Raw genomic sequence first — 22,438 nt, 5'->3', positions numbered from 1 at the left:
CCACGGAGCAGGCAGCTCTCAGACGCGCTCAGCTGGCTTTTCACCACACTCCAGCTCTCGGCTCCTCGTCAGTAGCTGGCTCTCAGACGATTTCAGATCCTTTCGTGTTGTTTCCTTCCATATATATTCGATTAAGCTTTCCTTTCCGGCTGAGCTCCCCATGATAGCTGCGGCCGCCACCAAATTTAATTCCTTCCTGATCATGGTGCTACTTCTCTTTTCTCCCAGGTGGCTTGTCCATATCAACGCAATATGCGTATATAAACCAGAAAAACTTCCTATCAAGCAGCGAGGTGGGACTAATCCACGGCGTACGTATGGTTCATTGGCCAGATTTTGTTGTATGTATTGCTTGTTTTCCTGGCATGAGATGGCTCGATCGTGCTTTTTACTGCCGGGCCAACCTAGTAAGGAACCAAGCCGGCCCACATTGATCCGAGCTAAGACCAAACGAGCGCCCAGCCGGATACAGAGATCAGACGAAGCGTTTTCTCGGGTGCGTGAAAATAGGAGAACCAAATCGGTACCCTGACATATGTAGAGACGGAGGAATCCACGGACGTACGGGCGTCAGTTTTTTTTTTTTAGACGAACAACTTTGACTTAGCGGGGGCATTGCCAGTAAATTCGATTAGAGATATGGGCAATTTTAAAACGGACGAAAAAAGTGGGAAGAAACCTTACTTTCTTTATTAGTAGGTAAAGAAAGGACCATCAGCTACTGACGGACGAGGGCATGCAGCTGATGCATTGAGAACTCGTCGATCTGAAGTCGGAAACAGCTCATGAAAATGACGATTTCATGCATGGGGGCATCGCAATGCATGTAACCGCCTAATTGGGCGAGTTTGGCCACCTGTTACGACGCACGAAGAAGCTGTGGTCAGCAAGCAATTATTCTCCTAACCAGACGGTACTAGGTGCAAGACACTTGGACAGAAAAGGCAAGGATAAAAATATTCAGAAAGGAAGAAAAGCGATGTGAAGGATACTGGTTAATTATGCTTCATCATAGCCAATGTTGCAATCATGCTGACGCCCTGAGAACAACATGCACCTACTTTCGTAAAGGAAAAGTCAGATCAAAAACTGTTTTCGTCTAAAAAAGAATTCTTCCTGCGTTCTAAACAACTCGCTAAATTCATTGCATCGACTTCATGTTGATGAAGCAGCAAGTTTGGATCACTTGGATACCTTCTGAAGGGATACTGAAGGATATCTGTCAGAATGAGAACTACTGTGGCCATATTGAAACCGGTCAAAAAATAAGTGAAAGAGAGCTGAACATACTGCACACGCACGCACGCACCTGTGTGATTGCCAATCAGCTAAAGCGACGGCTGCACGGACGGCAACGTTCCGGCATGGGCGCCACGACGCACCAACGAAATGGGCTAGGAGTCCTAAATATCTTCCACTCACCTCTTAAACGTGTCACTGCCTGCAGAAAGAAACAACTTTCCTCCAAGGATATGCATTAACCGAAGTTGCTTTTCCTAATAGAGCTTTTAATTGACATTTTGTACCAATCCTTTGTATTGGTATATTTTTGGCAAACTAATTTCAATTTTGCTAGCGCTAAGATGTCTAAACTTTTGTTTAGGTAATGTTGGTTTCTCAAAAATACAGCTTCAGTTGGCGCACCTAAATCTTATTTTCCAACCTCATGTCTCTATGGTTAGAGCTACACTAAGCCTGCAACAACTAACAACCCCAAAGCCAGAGGTCACACATCAAAATCTTTTGCCTCTGCTCAAAGTATTGCCCCAGTGTCCCAAAGTAATGAAAGAGTAACTGTACTGCACCTGTATGTAAGGGGTTTCTCACTTCTCAGCGTGTGAAGTGCACCTCTTAAAGTCCTTCCCCTCCTCCCTGTTCGAGCTTCCTGACAAATACACAATACACTGGAGAAAAAGCATGGCAGCAGTGAGAGAATGTAGAAGTAGTACCCCTATCGATTAAACAAAAGGAGGGGGAGGCCTTTTCCGGAGCATAAGTTTATTTATCAGACCTCTTCTTCCGAGCCTGCAGGCTGCAGACGAGACGAGTGCTGCAAGCAATGACCATCGCAGCCATGGAGAGGGGGAGGAGGAGCAGAGGAGCTGCGGCCATTGGAGCCGCCCTGCTGCTCTTCTTGGCCGCCGCCTCCTTGGGAGCTCATGCCAACACCGACTCGAATGACGGTAAGCAAGTGATATTTACTTCTTGGAATCATCCCTTGTTCTTTTGGTTTTTTTTTGCTTAGGAAAATCAATCAAGAAAGGATGTATTTCTGTTCATGGTTATACTTTGTCTGACTAACAATGGAAGGAAAAGTTGCGTTCTTGATTTATTCCCCCTGTTTTGGTCAGTTCACTTTAATTGTAGATAGGCCCCTTTTGGCACCCATTGCTGGATTCCAGAAATTTTAGGTTTAGATTAAAAAAAAATGAAACCGTCGTGCAGAGAAGTTCCGTTTCGGGTCATGTGGGAAGCTGGAACTAACGCTTTCTAAACATTTTTCTTGTTGTATCAGTTGACCAAACTAAGAAAAGATGTTTATTTAGCTCGGCGTTTCTTCCTTGCTGTTGCTCGTTGGTCCTTTTTGGTGGAAATCTTAGGGTTCTTGAAGTTTGGGATGATCAAATGGCACAGTTTTGGCAAGTTCTAGTTGTTTTAATATCATAATAGGTTCCCCGTAGCGGTGCTAATAAATTTGTGGTAAGTTAAGTTCTTCGTGTTCTTTTTTTTGTCCTTTCTTTGCCGTTCTCATGTCCAGCCAAAATTATCAGTCAATAAGTGCTACTACGACGCATGTGATGGGAATTGTTTGGTTTTATGCACTCAGATGTCAGACTTTAGCAGCGATTTCTGAAAAAAAGTATAGTTCATTTGTTTCTTTATGCCTGGTTTTGTGTGAGGTTGCAGACACAGATTATTTTTTAGACATTCCAGACAGCTGATTATCCAAGGAGTCATCTTTGTGTAATTCCATAAAAAACTCAGTTTTTGGTTCTCGTAATATCTTCATTTGATTCCAGAACAAAAAACTACTTTTGATAGAAATTTGGTATAAGATGATGGGAATACCTTACTACAAATGACTAGTTCTTTCGAATGTCAAATTGTAAACTCCAAAATGTGGAAAGTACAGTCACAGAAGGCTAATTTCATCATTTGGAAGCAAGACAGGCTACGACGTATTCCTATATAGCTAGAAAACAAAAGTGCTCTCTGCACAGAAAGAAATGGAAGGAAATGTAGCTGCATATGAATGTCTTCTAAAAGCCAAATTTTTGTAGGATTTTTTGTTGGAAATATACTCTGTGACAAAAGGCAGGAAGATATCATCATCATTTACCTGAAATACTGGTCATCAGCATTACTGATTGTCCCAGATTTTGCCTTTTTCCTATGCAGTGACAGCCCTCGGCGTCTTCTACACAACCATGAATTCGCCGCCCCAGCTGAAAAACTGGGTGTCACAAAATGGAGATCCCTGCGGACAGTCGTGGAATGGGATCACTTGCTCTGGTTCCAGAGTGTCAGCAATGTGAGCTCAAGTTTTAGATATGGTGTTTTTTCTGAGTCCTACTTATCCTTCTGATCTGATGATATTATTTGTCCCAATACTTGACAGAAACTTATCGGGCATGAATCTTAACGGGACTCTGGGTTACAACATGAACCTACTGACTGCACTAGTTCAGCTGTTAGTGAGATCTCTCTCATCCCAAGTATCAATGCTCTGATGGTTACACGATAAATTTTAGTAAGGTTTTGATCTAGTTTAGTTCTGTGCAGCGATATGAGCAATAATAATCTTGGAGGCAGTGACATTCCCTATAATCTTCCTCCAAATCTTGAGAAATTGTAAGTAGTACTACTATGTGCAACTCAAGCTTCTTTTACATATATGCAGAAAAATCTTTTAGTTCTTACAAAGAACTTGATCTGCAGAAATCTTGCTGGAAACCACTTTACTGGAACCACACCATACTCTATTTCCCAAATGATTTCACTTAAGGAATTGTAAGTTACTTATCTCCTCTAAGTCAATGTATTGGCTGGCCTTCTTTGTCATTATCTTTCTGGTAAGATCTGAACAAATATGTTAATATCTTCGATGCAGAAATCTTGGTCATAATCAGATCTCAACCATCAGTGATATGTTCAACCAGATGACCAACCTAACAACAATGTGAGTGATCTTCTGTTTGCACAATAATCTGTCAAGCTAGTAGAAAACCTAAACCAATAATCATTTCAACCAGGGACATCTCATTCAACACGTTTTCTGGTAATATTCCACAAAGCTTCAACTCTTTGACAAGCTTGAAAACACTGTGAGTACATGGTTTTGTATGTCTCTGCATCGCTTTGTTTCATCAACGAGAATAAATCCATATGATTGCAAATGTCTGCTCCTTTTGCCAGTTATATGCAGAATAACCAATTCAGTGGCACGATAGATGTCCTTGCCAATCTTCCTCTTACTGACTTGTGAGTTCGATATACCCACCACCTATTCTAATTCACAGTTGAATTGTCATATAAATGTAGCATTTGGTCATCTTTGCAGAAATGTCGCAAACAATCAATTCACTGGCTGGGTCCCTGATAAGCTAAAGAAAATAAATAATCTCCAGTAAGTATTTTTAGTACACGTCAGGGTTTGTCTGTTATAAGCATGTAGAATGGAATCACAATTTGCCCTCCATTCCTTTTGTAGGACAACTGGAAACTCATTTAGCAATGGTCCCGCACCACCACCTCCACCAGGTACAACTCCAACTCCAACGCCTCAACGCCCAGCTCCTCCAAGTAGAACAAGCAATGGTTCATCCGACAGTCGCAGCCAACACTCCAAACTACAAGGTGGTGCAATAGCAGGAATTGTAATATGTTTGCTGGTTGTTGGTGCAATTGTTACATTCTTTGTGATCAAGAGGAAATCTTGGAAGTTCTCAGTGAGACGAGACCCAGAACAGAATGAACCTCTCAGTCCTCTTGCTTCAGGATTTAAACGTAAGCCACATTGCCTCTGAGAATTCGAAATGTTCATCTTAAAATCATTCTTCTGCCCAGGAATAAATTGTCCAATCTTCACTTTCCAAAGAATTATGCATTTCCTTATTTCTTTACATATTGTTTCCAATTTGTAAAAATGGCAAGGTTGTGCATGCTGCTCTTCTGTCTTAAAAGCCAAATCTATACTTTTCAGAGATCAAGTCCATTAAGATTATCTCAACAACTGGCAAGGATCAATTTCAGAAGACTGTTTCAATGAGCTTAAAACCTCCAACAAAAATTGACTTGCACAAGTCCTTCGATGATAACGATCTCACAAGCAAGTCTGTCACAAGAAAAATAAGTTTGTCTTCCATCAGAATACCTGCATACACCGTTGCAGACCTGCAGATAGCAACAGGAAGCTTTAGCCCTGACAATTTTATAAGTGAGGGGTCATTTGGACGAGTTTTCAAAGCACAATTCGATGATCAGAAGGTGCTTCCTCAATTACTTGATATCCATTATTTCCTGCATTCAACGTTCATACATGGCACCAGCATCATCCTTATTCATACGTAAAATTATTTCCTTGTAAAAGATCTAAGGGTCTAGGGATTTCGAACTGTTACAAAATCTGCAGTTAAGTGAATATATCAACATGACACATGTACTTTAGTACAATCACCTGAGATGATATGAGCCACTTGAACTTATTTTAATATAATTATATCTGCTTGAAATTTGTAAATTCCATAGCATGAAAGTTTTTTATGCATGCACGGGCGTACACAATATACACTTGTATCATGCAAAAATACTATTGTATACATGATTTTTAACAACAATCTCATTTTTGTTAACCATGAATGGTTTTGTAAAGGTAGTACAAGATTCAATAAAGTAAATTGCCCCCTTGATATTTGCAAATCATGATCCGAATTGGAACTCAGCATTATGTATATCATCATTTGCTGGTAATTTCAGGTCCTGGCAGTAAAGAAAATCAATTTTTCTGCATTCCCAAGCTACCCGTCAGATTTGTTCATTGAGTTGGTTGCAAATATTTCAAGGCTAAATCATCCAAACCTTGCCGAGCTAGTTGGTTACTGTTCAGAGCATGGGCAGTGCTTGTTGGCATATGAATTCTACCGAAATGGTTCTCTGTATGACTTACTTAATCTGGTGGGCGATCAAAGCAAACCGTTGTCCTGGAACAGCCGTGTGAAGATTGCCCTTGGATCTGCAAGGGCGTTAGAGTAAGTGAAACAGGCCTGTCAAACTTTCATTTTGATCTAGAAATTAAAATTCATGCCAATCATGCAAATTTTGCAGGTACCTACATGAAACATGTTCGCCATCTGTGATTCACAAAAACTTCAAGTCATCAAACATTTTACTCGATATTGAGCTGAACCCCCACCTTTCGGATTCTGGATACGCCGACCTTATTCCTAACCAGGAATTCCAGGTAAATGCAGTGCACTATTATCCTCCGACTATCTGATAACCTATCAGGAAACTATCATACACTTTATGATTAATCATCAATAGAAAATAGTAGATCTTTCTACCTGTTTTGCAGCCAAAATGCTGCATATCATTATTTTTATGTAATTGTCTTGCTGTTGCAGTAACAGAATAAAGGTAGTCAGGATAGTAGAACTAGTACTCGGCAGTACTTAGATACCAGGCCAGTTAGTATCCAGTTAACCAAGTGAGATGATACAAAGTATGGTGTTCTGCATATTTTGACAGTGCTAATGCTAATAAACAAAATTGAGGGAGCAAAAATTTCTGTCCAGAATTACTTATACAGTGTCTATTGCAGGAATCAGAAGAAAACTTAGGATATAGGGCACCTGAGGTAACCATGTGTGGGCAATACTCACTGAAGAGTGATGTGTATAGCTTTGGTGTCGTGATGTTAGAGCTCCTGACTGGCCGCAAACCATTTGACAGGTACACACTACAGTCAAATATTACACACATCAAACCATTCAGGTTGTAAACTGTAATAACAATCACTGAACTACCACTTCTTGCCTGAACTGCTGCAGGACCCGATCACGATCTGAGCAGTCACTAGTCCGATGGGCTACGCCGCAGCTCCATGACATCGACGCGCTAGACCAGATGGTCGATCCAGCGCTCCAGGGTCTGTACCCCTCGAAATCCCTGTCCCGCTTCGCCGACGCTATCGCACTTTGCGTGCAGGTACATTCCATAACCATGTTCGGAGTTCTGCTGTGCTTCCAAATATTTTCCACACTGCTGAGGCTTATCCCTGAAACCTGAACAGGCTGAGCCAGAGTTCCGGCCACCGATGTCCGAGGTGGTCCAGTCGTTAGTCCGCCTCGTGCAGCGGGCAAACATGACTAGAATGTCTTCCAGCTGCGAGAGCTACACAGGGCGCCACGGCGAATCTGGCGACTACGCAGTATAAGCGGAAACGCCGTTGTACATACGCCTGAAAGTAATCAGAGAACTTTTGGCAGTTCCTAGATACAGTTTGATCATTGGCTTATTGTCGAGGTCTTAGGTTTTTTTTCCCGTTTCATCACCATCCAGGCATGTAGATGCTGTTCGTTGTTGTTGTGTAGTATCACAGTGGCAATTTTGTGGTGCTTTAAGATTCTTCTTTCAAAGAAAATTCCATGTTCGACTGAGAGCTTGGGACGGTGACTATCCGCTGGGTGCTGTGTCTTGTGTCGTTTCGTTTCTGACGGAAAACGAGATTAACCAACATCAGGTGTCCGATACAATATCGGAAGTCGGAAAGAATTACATATACGTGCCATCCGTTAATGGAGTAATGATGACTCACTATGACTATGGCTATGCATAGCCACCCCGCACGGCCTGAGGCGAAGGGAGGAAGAAAGCAGCGCGGCCTGACCGTCCCCGAGACAGAGCCGCAGATTGTGTGCGCACCTCGCTGGGCGGGTGGCCTGCTCGCGGGTGCCGGAGAGAGACATGGGTGTGTTTGGTAGCCCGGGTCAAGGGAGAAATGCTATCTACCCTCATACAAGCTGACCCTAGCATGGTTGAGCACAGATTTTCTCATGTGTTTGGTAGCTCAGGCCAACAGAGATATGCTGAGAGCGTCTGTTGTTTGGTAGGTTGCATTAGGTGAGAATAGCCATGGAGGTCTAGAATTTGCACAAAAATCCCTGCATACAAAAATGAAACACGACTGGATCCCTGTATGCAAATTAAAGAAGCAATCACACCCCTGTAAACATAATTAAAAGCAATCGGGTCCCTAAAAAAAGCAATCGGGTCCCTAAAATTTTTGGGCTGGAACTCCGGCGAGGCAGCTCCGGTGTGAGAGCTCCGGCGAGGCGAGGGAGCTCTGGCCGGCGGCAGCAGCTTCCTGTGCGCATCCCGTGGCTGTCCAGCTCATCGCCGCCCGCGTGAAGACCAACAGAAGCTCGTCCTGTGCGCATCGGGAGATGGGGGAGCTCGGGTGCGGCGGCCATGGCGTGTCGGCAGAAGGGGAAGTCGAACGCGGGCAGCGCTAGCCGTCTCGGCGCTGGCGAGGAAGCTCTGTCTGCAGCGGAGGCGAGGAAGCTCCGTCGGCGGCCATGGAGCTCCGTCTGCAGCCGAGGCTTGGGAGCGCCGCTGGCCGTGGCTGTCCGAGGCGAGGGAGCTCCGACGTGCAGGTGCGGGGTGCGGGGCGGCGACGGCGGAGGACGGCGTGAGGGCCGGGGCGCGTCTGGAGGCTCTTCGAGCGAGAGCAGTTTGGGGAGAAAATGACGCTGGTCGTCCCGACACCTGTTGGATTTCGGCCAGGTGCGGGACTCGGGCGGGTTTTTTCGGGCGAGGTCAGCCCTGCCCAGGTGCGAAGCTCGATTTCAGCTTCTCTACCGGGCAGGGCTGAGAGGCCTTTTCGGGGTCAGTTGGGCAGTGCCCACATGGGAGAGCCGGGCCACCAAACAGCTGAAATTTCAGAAATCTCTGGTGAGATGAGATACCAAACACACCCGGAGTCTCTTGCCGCCGGTGTACCTACCCATCACCACCAGTGTACCGCGCACGGACGGGAACGAGAACACCATGGTCAGCCCAGCCCAAACCCCGCAGTTTGTGTGTGGGCTGCATAGATGCTGGGAGAATTGGCCCATAGAAAACCCATACAGCCCTTCCAGTTTCGGCCAGGTTACGCCGTCGCGCTCCAAGTAGCCGACGCCGACGATGCCCTTGGTGGAGGCGATGATGGATTAAACAAAACAAGACACCAACCAAGCGAAGCAGCAGCAGCCGCCGCCGAACCGCAGCATCACCATCCCCTTCCCTGCCCGTGCCGAGCGACCACCAACCCCCCTTCCTCCGCCGCTCGCCTTCGCTGGGCAGACCAGCACGGCCTTGCGGCCCTCGCCGGCGTCACAGGTACGCATCTCTCCAACCTCCGCTACACGCCTACGCCGCAGATTTTGTTTGGCCCGGATGTAGTAGCAGGTCCAACTTTGCAGATTTAGCTGTAAATAAACCGTGGCAACAGATTCACTCTGCAGGGTATCAAACACAGGTAGGGATCTCCCCGTACGGCCGGCAGAACTAGATGTGACAGAGGATTTGAGCAGCAGGACTAGGCCGCCTGGCTCGCATGCTCTAAGATGCTCCGCGCCAAGGACACATTCAGGAAGATGTACTCAGCTGCCAAGGGCTACTACTGCACAGGGCTAGCACCGCCGAATGCCTTCTCAGGTAGTAGTTTGCTCAAATTCCCCAAATACAAACTAACATCTGTTCTCCAGCTCTTTCACATTCCAACCAAAGACAGTCCTAACTCATTTCCCCCCTCTGAACATACCAGCATTGGATCTTCGGCATCCTCTCAGCTCCCCAAGGAAACCACCGGGCCACGCTAACTCCTTCAGGGTCCGCTCCTACACGCAACGCGCGCTCACCAACGATTCCACCGACAACGAAATAGTGATTGCCCTGGGCAGCAACGTGGGAGACAGGGTCAGCACGTTCGACAGGGCGCTGCGGCTGATGAGGAGCTCGGGCATCAGGATCACCAGGCACGCCTGCCTGTACGAGACCGCCCCAGCCTACGTGACCGACCAGCCGCGGTTCCTCAACTCCGCTGTCAGGGGCACCACTAAACTAGGGCCTCACGATTTGCTCAGGAAGCTCAAGGAGATCGAGAAGGATATAGGGCGCACCACCGGGGTAAGGTACGGTCCGAGGCCGATCGATCTGGACATTCTTCTGTATGGGGACTCCCGGATCAAGACCAAGTCTCTGATTGTGCCGCATGAACGCATCCATGAGAGGCCATTCGTCTTGGCGCCTCTTGTTGACCTCCTGGGTTCGTCGGCTGAGGATAGCATGGAGAAAAGATGGCACTCTCTCTCGAAGTGCAGTGGCGGGTTCTTTGATTTGTGGAGCAAGCTTGGTGGCGAATCCATAATTGGAACAGAAGGCATTAAAAGGGTCATGTCTGTTGGAAATACGCTGTTGGATTGGCGTGAGAGGACCCTGGTTATGGGGGTGCTTAACCTCACGCCAGACAGCTTCAGCGACGGAGGTAAGTTTCAAGAAGTGGAAGCTGCCATTTCTCAGGCCAGGCTGCTAATATCAGAAGGCGCTGACATAATTGATATTGGTGCTCAGTCCACCAGGCCCTTTGCAAGAAGGCTATCTGCAGAAGAAGAGCTTGAGAGGCTGGTCCCTGTTCTGGATGCTATCACGAAACTCCCTGAGATGGAAGGGAAGTTGCTTTCGGTAGACACGTTCTACGCGCAAGTCGCTGCTGAAGCTGTGAAAAGAGGAGCCACCATGATCAATGATGTATCTGGTGGGCAGCTTGACCCAGATATTCTTCAAGTTGTTGCTGAACTGGGAGTTCCGTATGTTGCCATGCACATGAGAGGCGATCCATCAACTATGCAGAATGAACAGAATCTACAGTATGATGATGTCTGCAAAGAAGTTGCTTCTGAGTTATACGCTCGGTTGAGAGCAGCAGAGTTGTCTGGAATTCCTTTGTGGAGGATTGTTCTTGATCCTGGCATTGGGTTTTCCAAGAAATCCACACAGAATATTGAAGTAATCACGGGCTTGGAATCCATTAGAGAAGAGATGGGTAAAATGAGTCTAGGTGCTTCGCATGTGCCAATATTACTTGGACCTTCCAGGAAAAGTTTCCTAGGGCAAATATGCAATCGCGCTGATCCAGCCGAGAGAGATGCCGCTACTGCTTCTGCTGTTACAGTTGCGATCTTGAATGGTGCTAATATAGTAAGGGTCCATAATGTTAGATACAGTGTGGATGCTGCAAAGGTCTCTGATGCATCACTCAAGTACACAAGAAAATAATAGAAAGTATACAGCCCGGATAGAAGCCATACCAGTTGCCAGTTTTGTACAAGGGAATGCTGATATGGAGCTCAAACCATATGGGGTGTATCATCACTTAAAGCAATCAAAGCATGTGTGAATAACTATTACACTGAACAAGAGATATACAGTTTTTTCGTTCGCCTCCTCCTTCGTAGAATCTTCAAAGAAGCAAAGGTAACACAGACCTAGGCCTCTGGGGTTGGTATATGATGTAACCAGTTTTGTGAGGGTTTAATAATTATCTAATAGCGAGACCTAAGAGTAAGACCTTTGTAATATGCTTTGCTTGGAATTGTCTACTTGAGAGCATCATTTGGTGCTAAAGAGTTAATTTCCATCTCAGGCAGTTTTCTTAGGGTTATAAATTTTTATCTGACTCCTTATGTGTGTTCTGAACTTATTGTCCCCGATGAGGAAACTCATGCATTGCAAGTGCCGTATGACATTACTAGGCCTCAAGGCTTGGTCTATGATCTAACCAGTTTTCTGAGGGGTTTATTGCCTAACTGCGAGTAGTTTTTTATGCTGTCTACGTGGGAGCATCATTTCTTCTTGCTGAGTCAAGTTCCAGCTCTCTTGCAGTTTTTCGAGGTTTTCATGAAACTTCTCCTCGTGACTCCTTATTTGTGTTTTGATCTTGCTGTACCCAATGAGGAAACTCATGCATTGCAAGTGCCGTATGACATTACTAGGCCTCAAGGCTTGGTGTATGATCTAACCAGTTTTCTGAGGGTTTTATTATCAAATTGTGAGACCTTTATAATGCACTTTGCTTCGATCTCTCTACTTGAGAGAATCATTTGTTGCTGCAAAGTTAATTTCCATCTCTTGTGCATATTTAGATTTTAATTTTCAATAACTTCTAGCGTGTTTTAAAAAGAACATAGCAAAGGCATCCGACAGAAGTTTGAATTTGTTTGTAACCGATGAGGAAACTCATGCATTGCAAGTGCCGCATGACATTACTAGGTCTCAAAGCTTGGTCTATGATCTAACCAGTTGTCTGAGGGTTTTATTTTCTAATTACGACCTTTGTAATGTACTTTTTTATGCTGTCTATGTGGGAGCATCATTTTTTCTTGTGGAGTAAATTTCCAGCTCTCATGCAGTTTTTTGAGGTTTTTCAATAAACTTCTCCTTGTGAGTCCTTATTTGTGTTTTGATCTTGCTGTACCCAATGAAGAAACTCATGCATTGCAAGTGCCGTATGACATTGCTAGGCCTCAAGGCTTGGTCTATGATCTAACCAGTTTTCTGAGGGTTTTATTATCAAATTGTGAGACCTTTGTAATGTACTTTGCTTCGAATGTCTACTTGAGAGAATCATTTGTTGCTGCAGAGTTAATTTCCACCTCTTGTGCATATTTCGATTTTAATTTTCATTTAACTTCTAGTGTGTGTTTTAAAAGGAATATAGCAAAGGCATCCAACAGAAGTTCGGATTGGTTTGTGACCCAATGAGGAAACTCATGCATTGCAAGTGCCGTATGACATTACTAGGCGCCAAGGCTTGGTTTATGATCTAAACAGAATTCTGAGGGTTTGTATTGTCTAGATGCAAGACCTTTTTACTGCACACTGCATGTAATTTTCTACTTGTGAGCTTAATTTATTCTTACACAAGATTTGAGTTACTGTTTTTTTGGTTCGTTTTAAACTTTAACTTTGGTTTATTTTTCCGCATCATGAGCATGTGCTCTTTGGAGCCAAATTGCATCCCCGTGGCTTCTTGTGCATTTATATCCCTCCTTTGTTCACTGATGAGACCTTAAGAACTGCAGGTGCTGGATGATTATGCTTTCATCAAGAATGGCCATGTCAATGATATCACCACAGGTTTGTTGTGGTGTTATCTGTTTTTTATACTGTTGAACATTTGTTTGCATTTTTACATGTTTATTTGTATAATTTGAAGCTATTTTAGCTTGCTTTTGACCTTGTTCTACCCAATGATGAAATTCATGCATTGCAAGTGCCGTATGACATGCTTGGCCTCAAGGCTTAGTCTTTTATTCAACCAGATTTTTGAGGGTATTATATTGTCTAAATGCATGACCTTTATAATTTGCTCTTTATTTGAATTGTCTACTTAAAATCATCATTTGTTCCTACATTATTTGTTTCTGCATTTCATACAGATTTGGATTTTAAATCTGAGCTGCTTTGGCCATTTTAACAAATATCCATAGGTTCCTTTTGCATTTTTCCTGCTATGTTGACTGATGAAATCTTAAGAATTGCAAGTGCCTGGTGATTACAGTGTTCATGGCAATGATGTTAACGCAGGATTCTGTGGTCTTGTCTTGTTTATACTATTCAAAATTTATGTTGTATGAAGTGAAGCTATTCTGGCTCGCCTTTGATCAGTCTTCTCCTTATAACTCCTTAATTTTCTTGATGATGTTCTACCCAATGAGGGTCTTCTCCTTATAACTCCTTAATTTTCTTGATGATGTTCTACCCAATGAGGAAACCCATATGAGCGAGGCCTCAACTCCTCAACCCTCAGTATTTGATTTAACCAGGTTTCCTACGGTTTATATTGTCTAAACGCAGAACATTTTTGATGTGCCCTCATCCGGATACTCTATAGATTGCCATTTGTTCCTGCAGATTTGCTGTCTACCTCATAATACATATTTGAATTTTAAATCTGACCCGTTTTGTACTGCCTTCACTCCTGAAACCTTTTAATAACTGCAAGTGTGAGATGATTACGCATTGGCTCACTTGTTGTTGCCACCCTGTTCTTGCACCTGGAAACCCGAAGGTTTTGTTTTCCTTCCCTGAAGTGCAGTAATGCCCGTCATCAAGAAAGCCAAACATGAAAAGTCTGAATGGAATTTGAAGACCAGCATGCAGGGTTCTCATGATACCAGTGGTAACTTTCTTCCCTTTCTCTATTGTCCTATCGTATTATTTATGCTGTTGTTTTTGTTCTTTTTAATATTTCTTGAATCCTTTGTTCTGCAGAGTATCAACAAAATTAGCCAAGTAATATCAAACGAGCTACTTTTTTTGTTCTTGGGCACTCATGTACTAAGGTCTCACTCAAGTTTGCTTCTCGGGAAAATGTACAAGAGTGCATCAGGCTAACGGGAGAATTTACTCTGTTTCCAAAAGGGACAAGCTAGAGGTCTATCGATCAGTTTATCCATACTCTCATGTTGTATGCATAATTTATCTGTTTGTTCATTGCTAATCCTTATCTTCATATCTCTATAACTGTTCCATGCTCTCTTTGCTGCACTCTTTTCTAATTCTAAAATTCCGAGTCAATTTGTAAACATGAATTGGGAGATTAAAAAGATAGTTTCATGCAATTAATATTGTAGCCTCTGTGTGCACTATTCAGCAATTTCTTTATTGAATCTTGAAATTAGTGTTGCCTTAGTTATTTATTTGCATTCTTTCCGATTCTAAGTAAAGTTTACTTTATTTTAGTTAATGGATTATCTCTGTCCTACTATATTTCCTTTCCATGTTTCAAGTTAGCAGATTGCAGTCTTGATTAATACTCCCTCCGTTCCTTTCTATAATGCCTATAGATTTTTGGCATTTGTTTCAGAATATAAGGTTGTAGCTTGACTCTTTTTCAATTACCCCCTCTACCGGTCAGCTCCCACACTGACATGCGTGAAAAAAATCATACAAAAAAGGAAACAATTAATTGAGATTCCTAATGCATGACCCCAGCGATTCCTTAGATTTAGGAAGCAATATTTTTATTTCCTTAATATAACCTGGCTGCACATATATGGAGAGCCAACCAGAGAGATTTGTGGGATTTGTTATGTTGATTTAGGAAGTTACCGATTTCCCTTATTTTATTCTGATCTCAAATCATTAATCTAGGGGGTCTTGTATAAAAAACACTCTTGTGCTAATTTCCGTGCCAAAAAACTATAGGCACTATAGAATGGAATGGAGGGAGTACATTTTACTGCTTCGAGTTTGCTTGGATTAAGTGATGCTGAGTGTCGTGCGGCAAAAAACTCCAAATCGAAATGAGATCTTTTATGCATTATTTTCAGATATTGTCTGGATAAAATGAGCTTCAGCACCTGTTTTTGTGAACCACATACAGTATCTATCAGTGATGTTCTCGAAACATTCTGAAATGAACTTGATCTATCAACAGCTGAGAGGGTTTTGGTATTGGACTTTTCCTGTCAGATTTTAGGAATATATAGGATTGAATCTGAAAGGCAAGTGTTTTTTAGAACAAAATTTGTTGATGATTAGTTATAGGTGCTTAGTCGCACCACCCATTATTTGTTTTGCAGGCCAAAGATTTTCAATTGCTCAAATCAAGGAACTGCGTTGAAATTCTTCAATCTATGTCAAAAGACCAGATTCATGATATTGTTGTGTTTTCTTCATTGTACAGACTGATGGCCTTTCAAACCATATAGAATTTTTTACTAACATTATCTCCTATGCAAAGTGAAATACATGTCATTCCATGTCCCTGTCCCCATTCAAGATGGTAACGTCCGGCCAGATTTAAGGCTTCAGAAATTTTCATACTTATACATATTTTGTTGTTTCCCGTGATTTTATATTCATGTAGATTCCTTTGCCTTTTCCAGACTGAAAGATGTGTTGGTAGCTTAGATGACGATTTTGATTCCAGTTTATCTCAAATTGGGAAAGAAATAAGAATGGTTGACATCATTACTGAACTGGATTATGGATGTAGCGCTGACATTGCACATTGTAAAGATATATTATCACGCTTTGAGCCTCAGTGATTTTGTATTATCAGATCATGGCATGTGCTCCTTTTTACTGAAGTGGGAGAAGTGCAGTTTTCAGGTAAGATGTGTTGCTGAATACACTTGTTATAGAAAATTGCCTCGTCCCTGCGCTCCCTCGGCGACGCCTGCGACGACGAAAAGGTTGTGAGAAAATTTCTGTCCGTTGTACCTAGAAAATTCGTGCAGATCGCTTCCAGCATGGAGACCATGATGGATCCATCCACCATGACCATCGAGGAAGTGGTGGATCACCTGTGCGCTGTCAAGGAGCGCCTGGAGGGCGATCCGTCCGGAACAACAGTGGGAAGCCAAGAAGAAGCAATACGTGGCGGCGCACCGACCGGCAAAGTAAAGGGCAAGGCTGGCCCGTCGCACCAGGGAGGTGCATCGCCGCCGGCCGCCGGTGGCGACGTCCCCAAGGATCGCTGCCGCTACTGCAGCAACAAAGGGCATTGGGCCCGTGAATGCCGCAAGAAGCAGCGCGACGAAGCTGCTGCGGGTGTGCAACCTACCGCGGCTAATCTCGCCCAGGCTGAGGAGGACGAGGGCCCAGCCATGATGATGGCCTGCGTCGAGGAGGTGTTCGAGCACGCGCCTCCTGTAGCCTCCTCCACGATCGACAACGCGCTGGCCTGCATAGGATGCCACGTCTTCCTCAACGAACAGAGGGTAATCGTCACACCCTCGCACGCCGGCGAGCAGGGCAGCCAAGTGTGGTTCCTGGACACAGGCGCCACGAACCACATGACTGGCGCTGTCGACGCGTTCGCTGATCTGGATCGCTCCATTACCGGCAAAGTTCGGTTCGTGGACGAATCGGTCGTTGACATCCGCGGAAGAGGCACCATCGTGTTTGCCATCGAAGGGGGAGATCATCGCGCCTTCACGGAGGTGTTCTACATCCCCGCGCTCAAGAGCAGCGTCGTGAGCTTGGGCCAGCTCGACGAGAGCTGGTACGACGTGTGGATCCGCCGCGGTGTCCCCATCGTGCGCGATAAGCGAAACCGCCTGGTCATGAAGGTACAACATTCCGAATCGTCTGTACAAACTGCATTTTCTACCTGTACAACCAGTGTGTCTAGCCGTGGGGTTCGAGTCCGATTCCTAGCGCTGGCATGCGCGGCTCGGCCATCTCCACTTCGACGGTCTGAAGAAGATGGTGCAAGGTGGACTGGTACAAGGACTCCCACACATCGAGCACACCGACGAACTCTGCGAGGCGTGTCTCGCAGGGAAGCAGCGACACCTTCCGTTTCCATTGAAGGCTCGGTTCAGGGCAGAGAAACAACTGGAACTGGTCCATGGCGACCTATGCGGGCCAATTTCTCCTCCGACTCCGGGCGGCCGACATTACGTGCTCCTGCTCATCGATGACCGGAGCCGTTACATGTGGGTGGAGCTACTCAAGACCAAGGACGAGGCCGCCCGCGCCATAATCAAGTTCCAGGCTGCTGCGGAGGTGGAGTGCGACCACAAGCTCCATGTCATGCGCACGGATCATGACGGAGAATTCACGTCGGCCACCTTCTACAAGCACTACGTCGAGTCCGGCGTCCAGAGGCACCTCACCGCTCCCTATTCCCCTCAACAGAACGGGGTGGTGGAGAGGAGAAATCAAACGGTGCTAGGAATGGCGAGAAGCATGCTGAAGGGGAAGCAAGTGCCAAACCTCTTCTGGGGCGAGGTCGTGCTCACGGCAGTGTTCATCTTGAATAGGAGCTACAGTCGCAGCGTCAATGGGATGATGCCATACGAGGCGTGGCACGGTACGAAGCCGGACGTGCGGTTCCTCCGCGTGTTCAGCTGCGTCGGCCACATCAAGAACGTGCGCCCTCACCTGCAGAAGCTGGATGATCGGAGCGTGCCAATGGTGTTCGTGGGGTACGAGATTGGCTCCAAGGTCTATCGCATGTACGACCCCCTCCACCAAGCGCATTCACGTCTCCCGTGACGTCGTGTTCGACGAGGAGACACGCTGGAATTGGGAGGCGCTGGGGGAGCTGTGGTGACCCTGCATACCACTGCATGTTGTAGTATACCAGTCGTTGATATAACATTCACGAAGTACCAATCCACAAATATTACATCCCTCAGAGTAGTACAATAGAACATAGCAGGTCTATAACTCATTCATTTATTATTACAAACCATATGTACATATCATCACGGAGTTCCTCCTGGGTCCAGAGAAGGATACTCCTGGGTTCCAGGTGAACCCAACTTAACTTACAATATAATAGTCTCAGCAGGTCATACATCTTATTCTACTCGAGCAGCTAAGTACTAAGTGTTCACACTGCTCGGTTACTACTTCTAGTAGGGTACTCTATGCTTGTTCTCCCTCGGAACCCTCCCCGGCTCCGTAGACGATGAGGTAGTCCACTTCCTCTACACCTCCGGAGAGGTCTGACTCTTCATAGCAGACCCCATCTGCTCCTTCTTGGCCATCAGTGTCCTCATCAAGTCGATTCAGACAATCTAAGCAGGGGATTTAAGAGTGGTATGGGTACGAGCGTACTCAACAAGTTCATATTAGGAAAGAGGTGTTTAATGCACTAGCTACGATACTCGACCAGAAAGTCTAATACCAATGCATGTTTTAAGAACCATTTCTTCAAAAGGTTGCTTTTATAAAGAAGAACTATATCCGTCAGCCTTCGCCGGTTTACTAGAACTTCATGGAGTTCCTTTCCGGCTGCGTTCGCAGTTCCAAAACCCGGAACAGGGAGTGACAGGTCACGATTCATTACACTCTGCAGAGGTGTGTTGCTTTACCCATAAGAGATCTTAACCTTGGTGCCAACCGGGCAGCTTTCCCGTCCACACTTCCTTTGGTGTGAGGCCCGGTATAAGGTCTAGCCAATCATACTCCTCCGCTACCTCGAACACCCACCCTTTGTTGCAATTCCGACCTTGGGTTCTCGCCGGCCATCGTATCCATAGGATACCATCCGACCTCAACTATTACCAGGTCGCAACCATGGTCCTTCGCCGGTCGTTGCAACCCATCATAGACCACATTACCGTGGGGAATTAGAATGGGATCCCCACCCTACGGTTGTTCTCGCAAGATACAACTGCTACGGTAAGCTCATCCATTTATGAACGAGAGGTGGAAGCATAATTGACTACTCCGTCCCACTCCAGATCTTATGGTTAACACGGGTATTACGGCACAAGAATCACTGGACGATATTTGTTGTTTAATCCTAGATGGATATAAACCCATTGCAATGGAACCTCCACCATGTCAACACATACCATGGTTCCATTGCCAACCACATAGTCATATTCATAGTTATGAAAGTAGTACTTTTGCTTTTCATGCAAGATTGATAAGTATAGTACTTTGCAAGTAATTTGTAAAAATACTCAAATGACATCAGCAAGCGATGAACTTGCCTGAAGACTGCAACGTGTTGCACTTCGATGGTGTGGACTGACCCTTGTCCTCTGTTGCTGAAAAATAGCATCATTGTCCGATAAGGGCAATGGTTAAAGAAGCAATTATGCATGATTCAGCTTTTAGGGTTTTGTTTCCCCCTTCCCGATGCTTTATTATTTCATGTAAGAGGTAATTACTAAGAACAATTTAGGGATACTCTGTTTAGGGTAAAATACTACCTTGAAATGTTGTCAAGGTGTTTTTAAAGTCCAAAAGTATTTATGGACTTATTTTATCATTAAAAATATAAGGTTTGATTTTTAATGATAAATTCCTTGTATTTAAATATGACTTATTTTGAATTGTCTCAATAATTCTTATTCATATTTTATTATGATAGAGAATTTTATTCTGAGTGATCTACATATTTTATTTATTTTTTAGAGTTCTTAACCATTTTCTATTCTTTTTTAAAGTTTTTGGTGTTAACAAAATTGTGAAAAGACAGATTTGCCCCTGGGCCCACCTGTCAGTGGAGCCCAACGGGTTAGGTCGAACCGACCCGTTCGGTCCGGCTCGGTCGGTCTCATTTGCCCCCTTCTCTCTCTCTCGCAGAAACCCTAACCCTACTTCGCTCCTGCGACGCTCGTGTTGCCTGCGCCGACGCCGATTTGTTCCGGCCGCCTCCGGCCATCTCCAGCGACGAGATCGGTCGCAAAAGAACCGCCGTTCGATGGCGCACCTTCTGGTCCGTGTCGATCTGTGATTCGCCGCCGTCTCCGCTCGCCCCCAACCTCTCTATGTCTCGGCCCCACGGATCCGTGGCGATCCGTCGCTCACCGGCGTCCCTGATGCTATGGCGCCGCCGTGAGCCCCACCTTGGTGTGCTGGGTGTTGCGGCTCTGCCATGGCCTAGCTGGGCTTGGCCTGGCACCGCCGTTCGCCCGGCGTGTGCCGCCGTGGCCGCCATGGCCGCGACTGTTGCCATCTCTCCTAGGTGTGTGCTCTACTCTCTCTGTCTCTCTCATTTGTTCTTCCTCCTCTTCCACCACTGGATGCCTTGGCATCCATGGTGCTGTGCTGCTGCTGTGTGTTGTTGCTGCTACCTCCATGCCCTAGCCTATGTTGTTGCTTCTGTGACCATGCCTGTGCTGCTGCTCTGTTTATGCTGTTGCTCTCTCCTACATGTTGTGCATGGTTCTGTGTGATCCTAGATGCTACTGGCTTGCTTATGCCTGTATTTCTTGTCTGCATCTACTCATGTTACTGCTAATGATGCTATGCCTTTGCTATGTATTCATTTATCTGTCCCTGGCTTGATTTCTGTGAAGAATCCTTGCCAATGGCAAGTGCCAGTGCTCTTGGTTGTTGCTCCTAGAGCATGTGCCTCATGGTGATGCTCTCTGGAGCATGGTTGCTAGTTATACAACTCTACACCTTTTTGTAGTGTGCTTCTGCATACAATTATAATGCATCTCTTTAATTATCTGTGATATCTTGGTTGATTAATTGTGGCTCTGGATGATCCTGTGATCTCCAGGACCTCCTGTTGGTTCCTGTATATGCATGAGTTCAATTCTTATGCTGCTGTTATTGCTAGGCTTGGCTCTAGCATACTTTTGCATGCACTGTCAACTCCTGGTGATCATGTGATCACCAGTTTCTTGGTGGTTGTCTACTGTCCTATGACTTGTGGCTCACTGATGCTTTTCCTTGAGTCTATGTGATTCTCAAGCTTGGGTTGTTGCATGTTTGTGCTTTCTCAAGCTTCTGCTGAGGATTGTAGTGATCCCTTGGATCATATGCAAGACTTGGTGCTTGGTTTGCTTATCTGTTTCATTTATCTGTGTAGCTCTGATGTATTGAGTAGATAAATGATGTGAACTGCTTAGCAGTGATGATCTCATAAATGGATTTTATGTAGCTAGACGGATGCCAACCACTGGTTGGGTACCCTAGCTCATACTGAACCCTATTGGGTGATGATGTGATGCTTTAGTGAATTTATCTGTGTGGCTAGGTAGTTGTTGTGACCCTAGCAGACTTTATCTGCTAGAAATGGTTGCTCCTACCTCTATTGGATGCTTCTGTGCACTATTCCTAGTAGTCTTCCATGCTGCTAGGTTATTTGATGTTGAAATCATACTGGACAATTAACTGTCCATTAATCTGATGGTTTATCAGGCTATAGGTGCTTTGTGAATCTGACTGACTATATAGGATAAATCCATGATGGATTTCTTTGGTTATGTCACTGTGTTGACATAACCATTGTTCCCTTGGTAATTTACTTCTAGCTAGGTCACTTGCTTGCTAGCACCAAATGGCTTGGCACCCACATGATGATACAAACAGGGTTGTACCCTTATTTGCTTATGTGATGCATGTGTATGCCATTGATGAGCAAAACAGGGTTTTGCTCAGGATCATTTGTGTATACCTCACTCCAGCTCCTAGTTTATTTGCTGATGTAGAGGGTTTGCTTCCGGTTGATGTGTGAAGCTTGCCCTGCTCCTCCTGCTGGGCTTGGCTTGAATAATTTCTGGTGGTTTTTTAGAAAGGTTGAACAGCTCTGGCTGTTCTTCCTGTTCTTGCTGTTCTTACCCTTGGAGACTTGTCGATGAGCTGCTAGGGTTCTTGGCTGTGAAAAGGTTATATATGGCCTTCTCCTTGCTCTCTTGGTCGACAGCAGTGCCTGGTCACTTTGGTGACTCCTCTGGCTGTGTGTGTGTGCTGGTGTGCATGCACACATGCATTGTGAGCTGCTTGTGTGTGTGTGTGTGTGTGTGGCTTGGAACTTGAGATGTGAGTGGATCAGCTCGGCTGGTTTGGTAATATCCACCCAAAATTCCATTTCTTTGACTAACTTGCCAAGTGGTTTTACCACTTGGCTTAACTTTTTTGCTTTGTCTTTGTTGTTTGCTTTTGCAGGTTTTGGGAAAATGATCAA

At 45.0% G+C, this 22,438-nt stretch overlaps 1 protein-coding gene across 4 annotated transcripts; it reads left to right on the top strand.

The window, feature by feature from the left end:
- Nucleotides 1–1,808: 1,808 nt before the first annotated feature.
- LOC127332661 (folate synthesis bifunctional protein, mitochondrial) lies at nt 1,809–12,625 on the top strand. Of its 4 annotated transcripts, XM_051358976.2 has the most exons (17): nt 1,809–2,183; nt 3,400–3,532; nt 3,620–3,691; nt 3,784–3,852; nt 3,940–4,011; nt 4,112–4,180; nt 4,254–4,325; nt 4,417–4,482; nt 4,562–4,627; nt 4,712–5,007; nt 5,204–5,487; nt 5,977–6,248; nt 6,325–6,460; nt 6,821–6,951; nt 7,050–7,206; nt 7,292–7,418; nt 9,806–12,625. In XM_051358976.2, exons 1-17 carry the CDS (start codon nt 2,060–2,062, stop codon nt 11,317–11,319), a joined length of 3,660 nt encoding a protein of 1,219 aa, XP_051214936.1. In that variant the 5' UTR covers nt 1,809–2,059; the 3' UTR covers nt 11,320–12,625. The 4 variants fall into 4 exon arrangements, with proteins under 4 accessions (XP_051214936.1, XP_051214935.1, XP_051214934.1 ...); XM_051358975.1 differs by lacking the exons at nt 1,809–2,183; nt 3,400–3,532; nt 3,620–3,691; ... (11 more) ...; nt 7,050–7,206; nt 7,292–7,418 and adding exons at nt 9,193–9,381; nt 9,521–9,699 and having other exon boundaries at nt 9,809–12,625; XM_051358974.1 differs by lacking the exons at nt 1,809–2,183; nt 3,400–3,532; nt 3,620–3,691; ... (11 more) ...; nt 7,050–7,206; nt 7,292–7,418 and adding exons at nt 9,193–9,381; nt 9,507–9,699 and having other exon boundaries at nt 9,809–12,625.
- Nucleotides 12,626–22,438: the final 9,813 nt, after the last annotated feature.

Source organism: Lolium perenne, chromosome 2 (assembly GCF_019359855.2).
Source record: "Lolium perenne isolate Kyuss_39 chromosome 2, Kyuss_2.0, whole genome shotgun sequence".
Lineage (NCBI taxonomy): Eukaryota > Viridiplantae > Streptophyta > Magnoliopsida > Poales > Poaceae > Lolium > Lolium perenne.
This window is presented reverse-complemented; position numbering and strand designations above follow the sequence as displayed.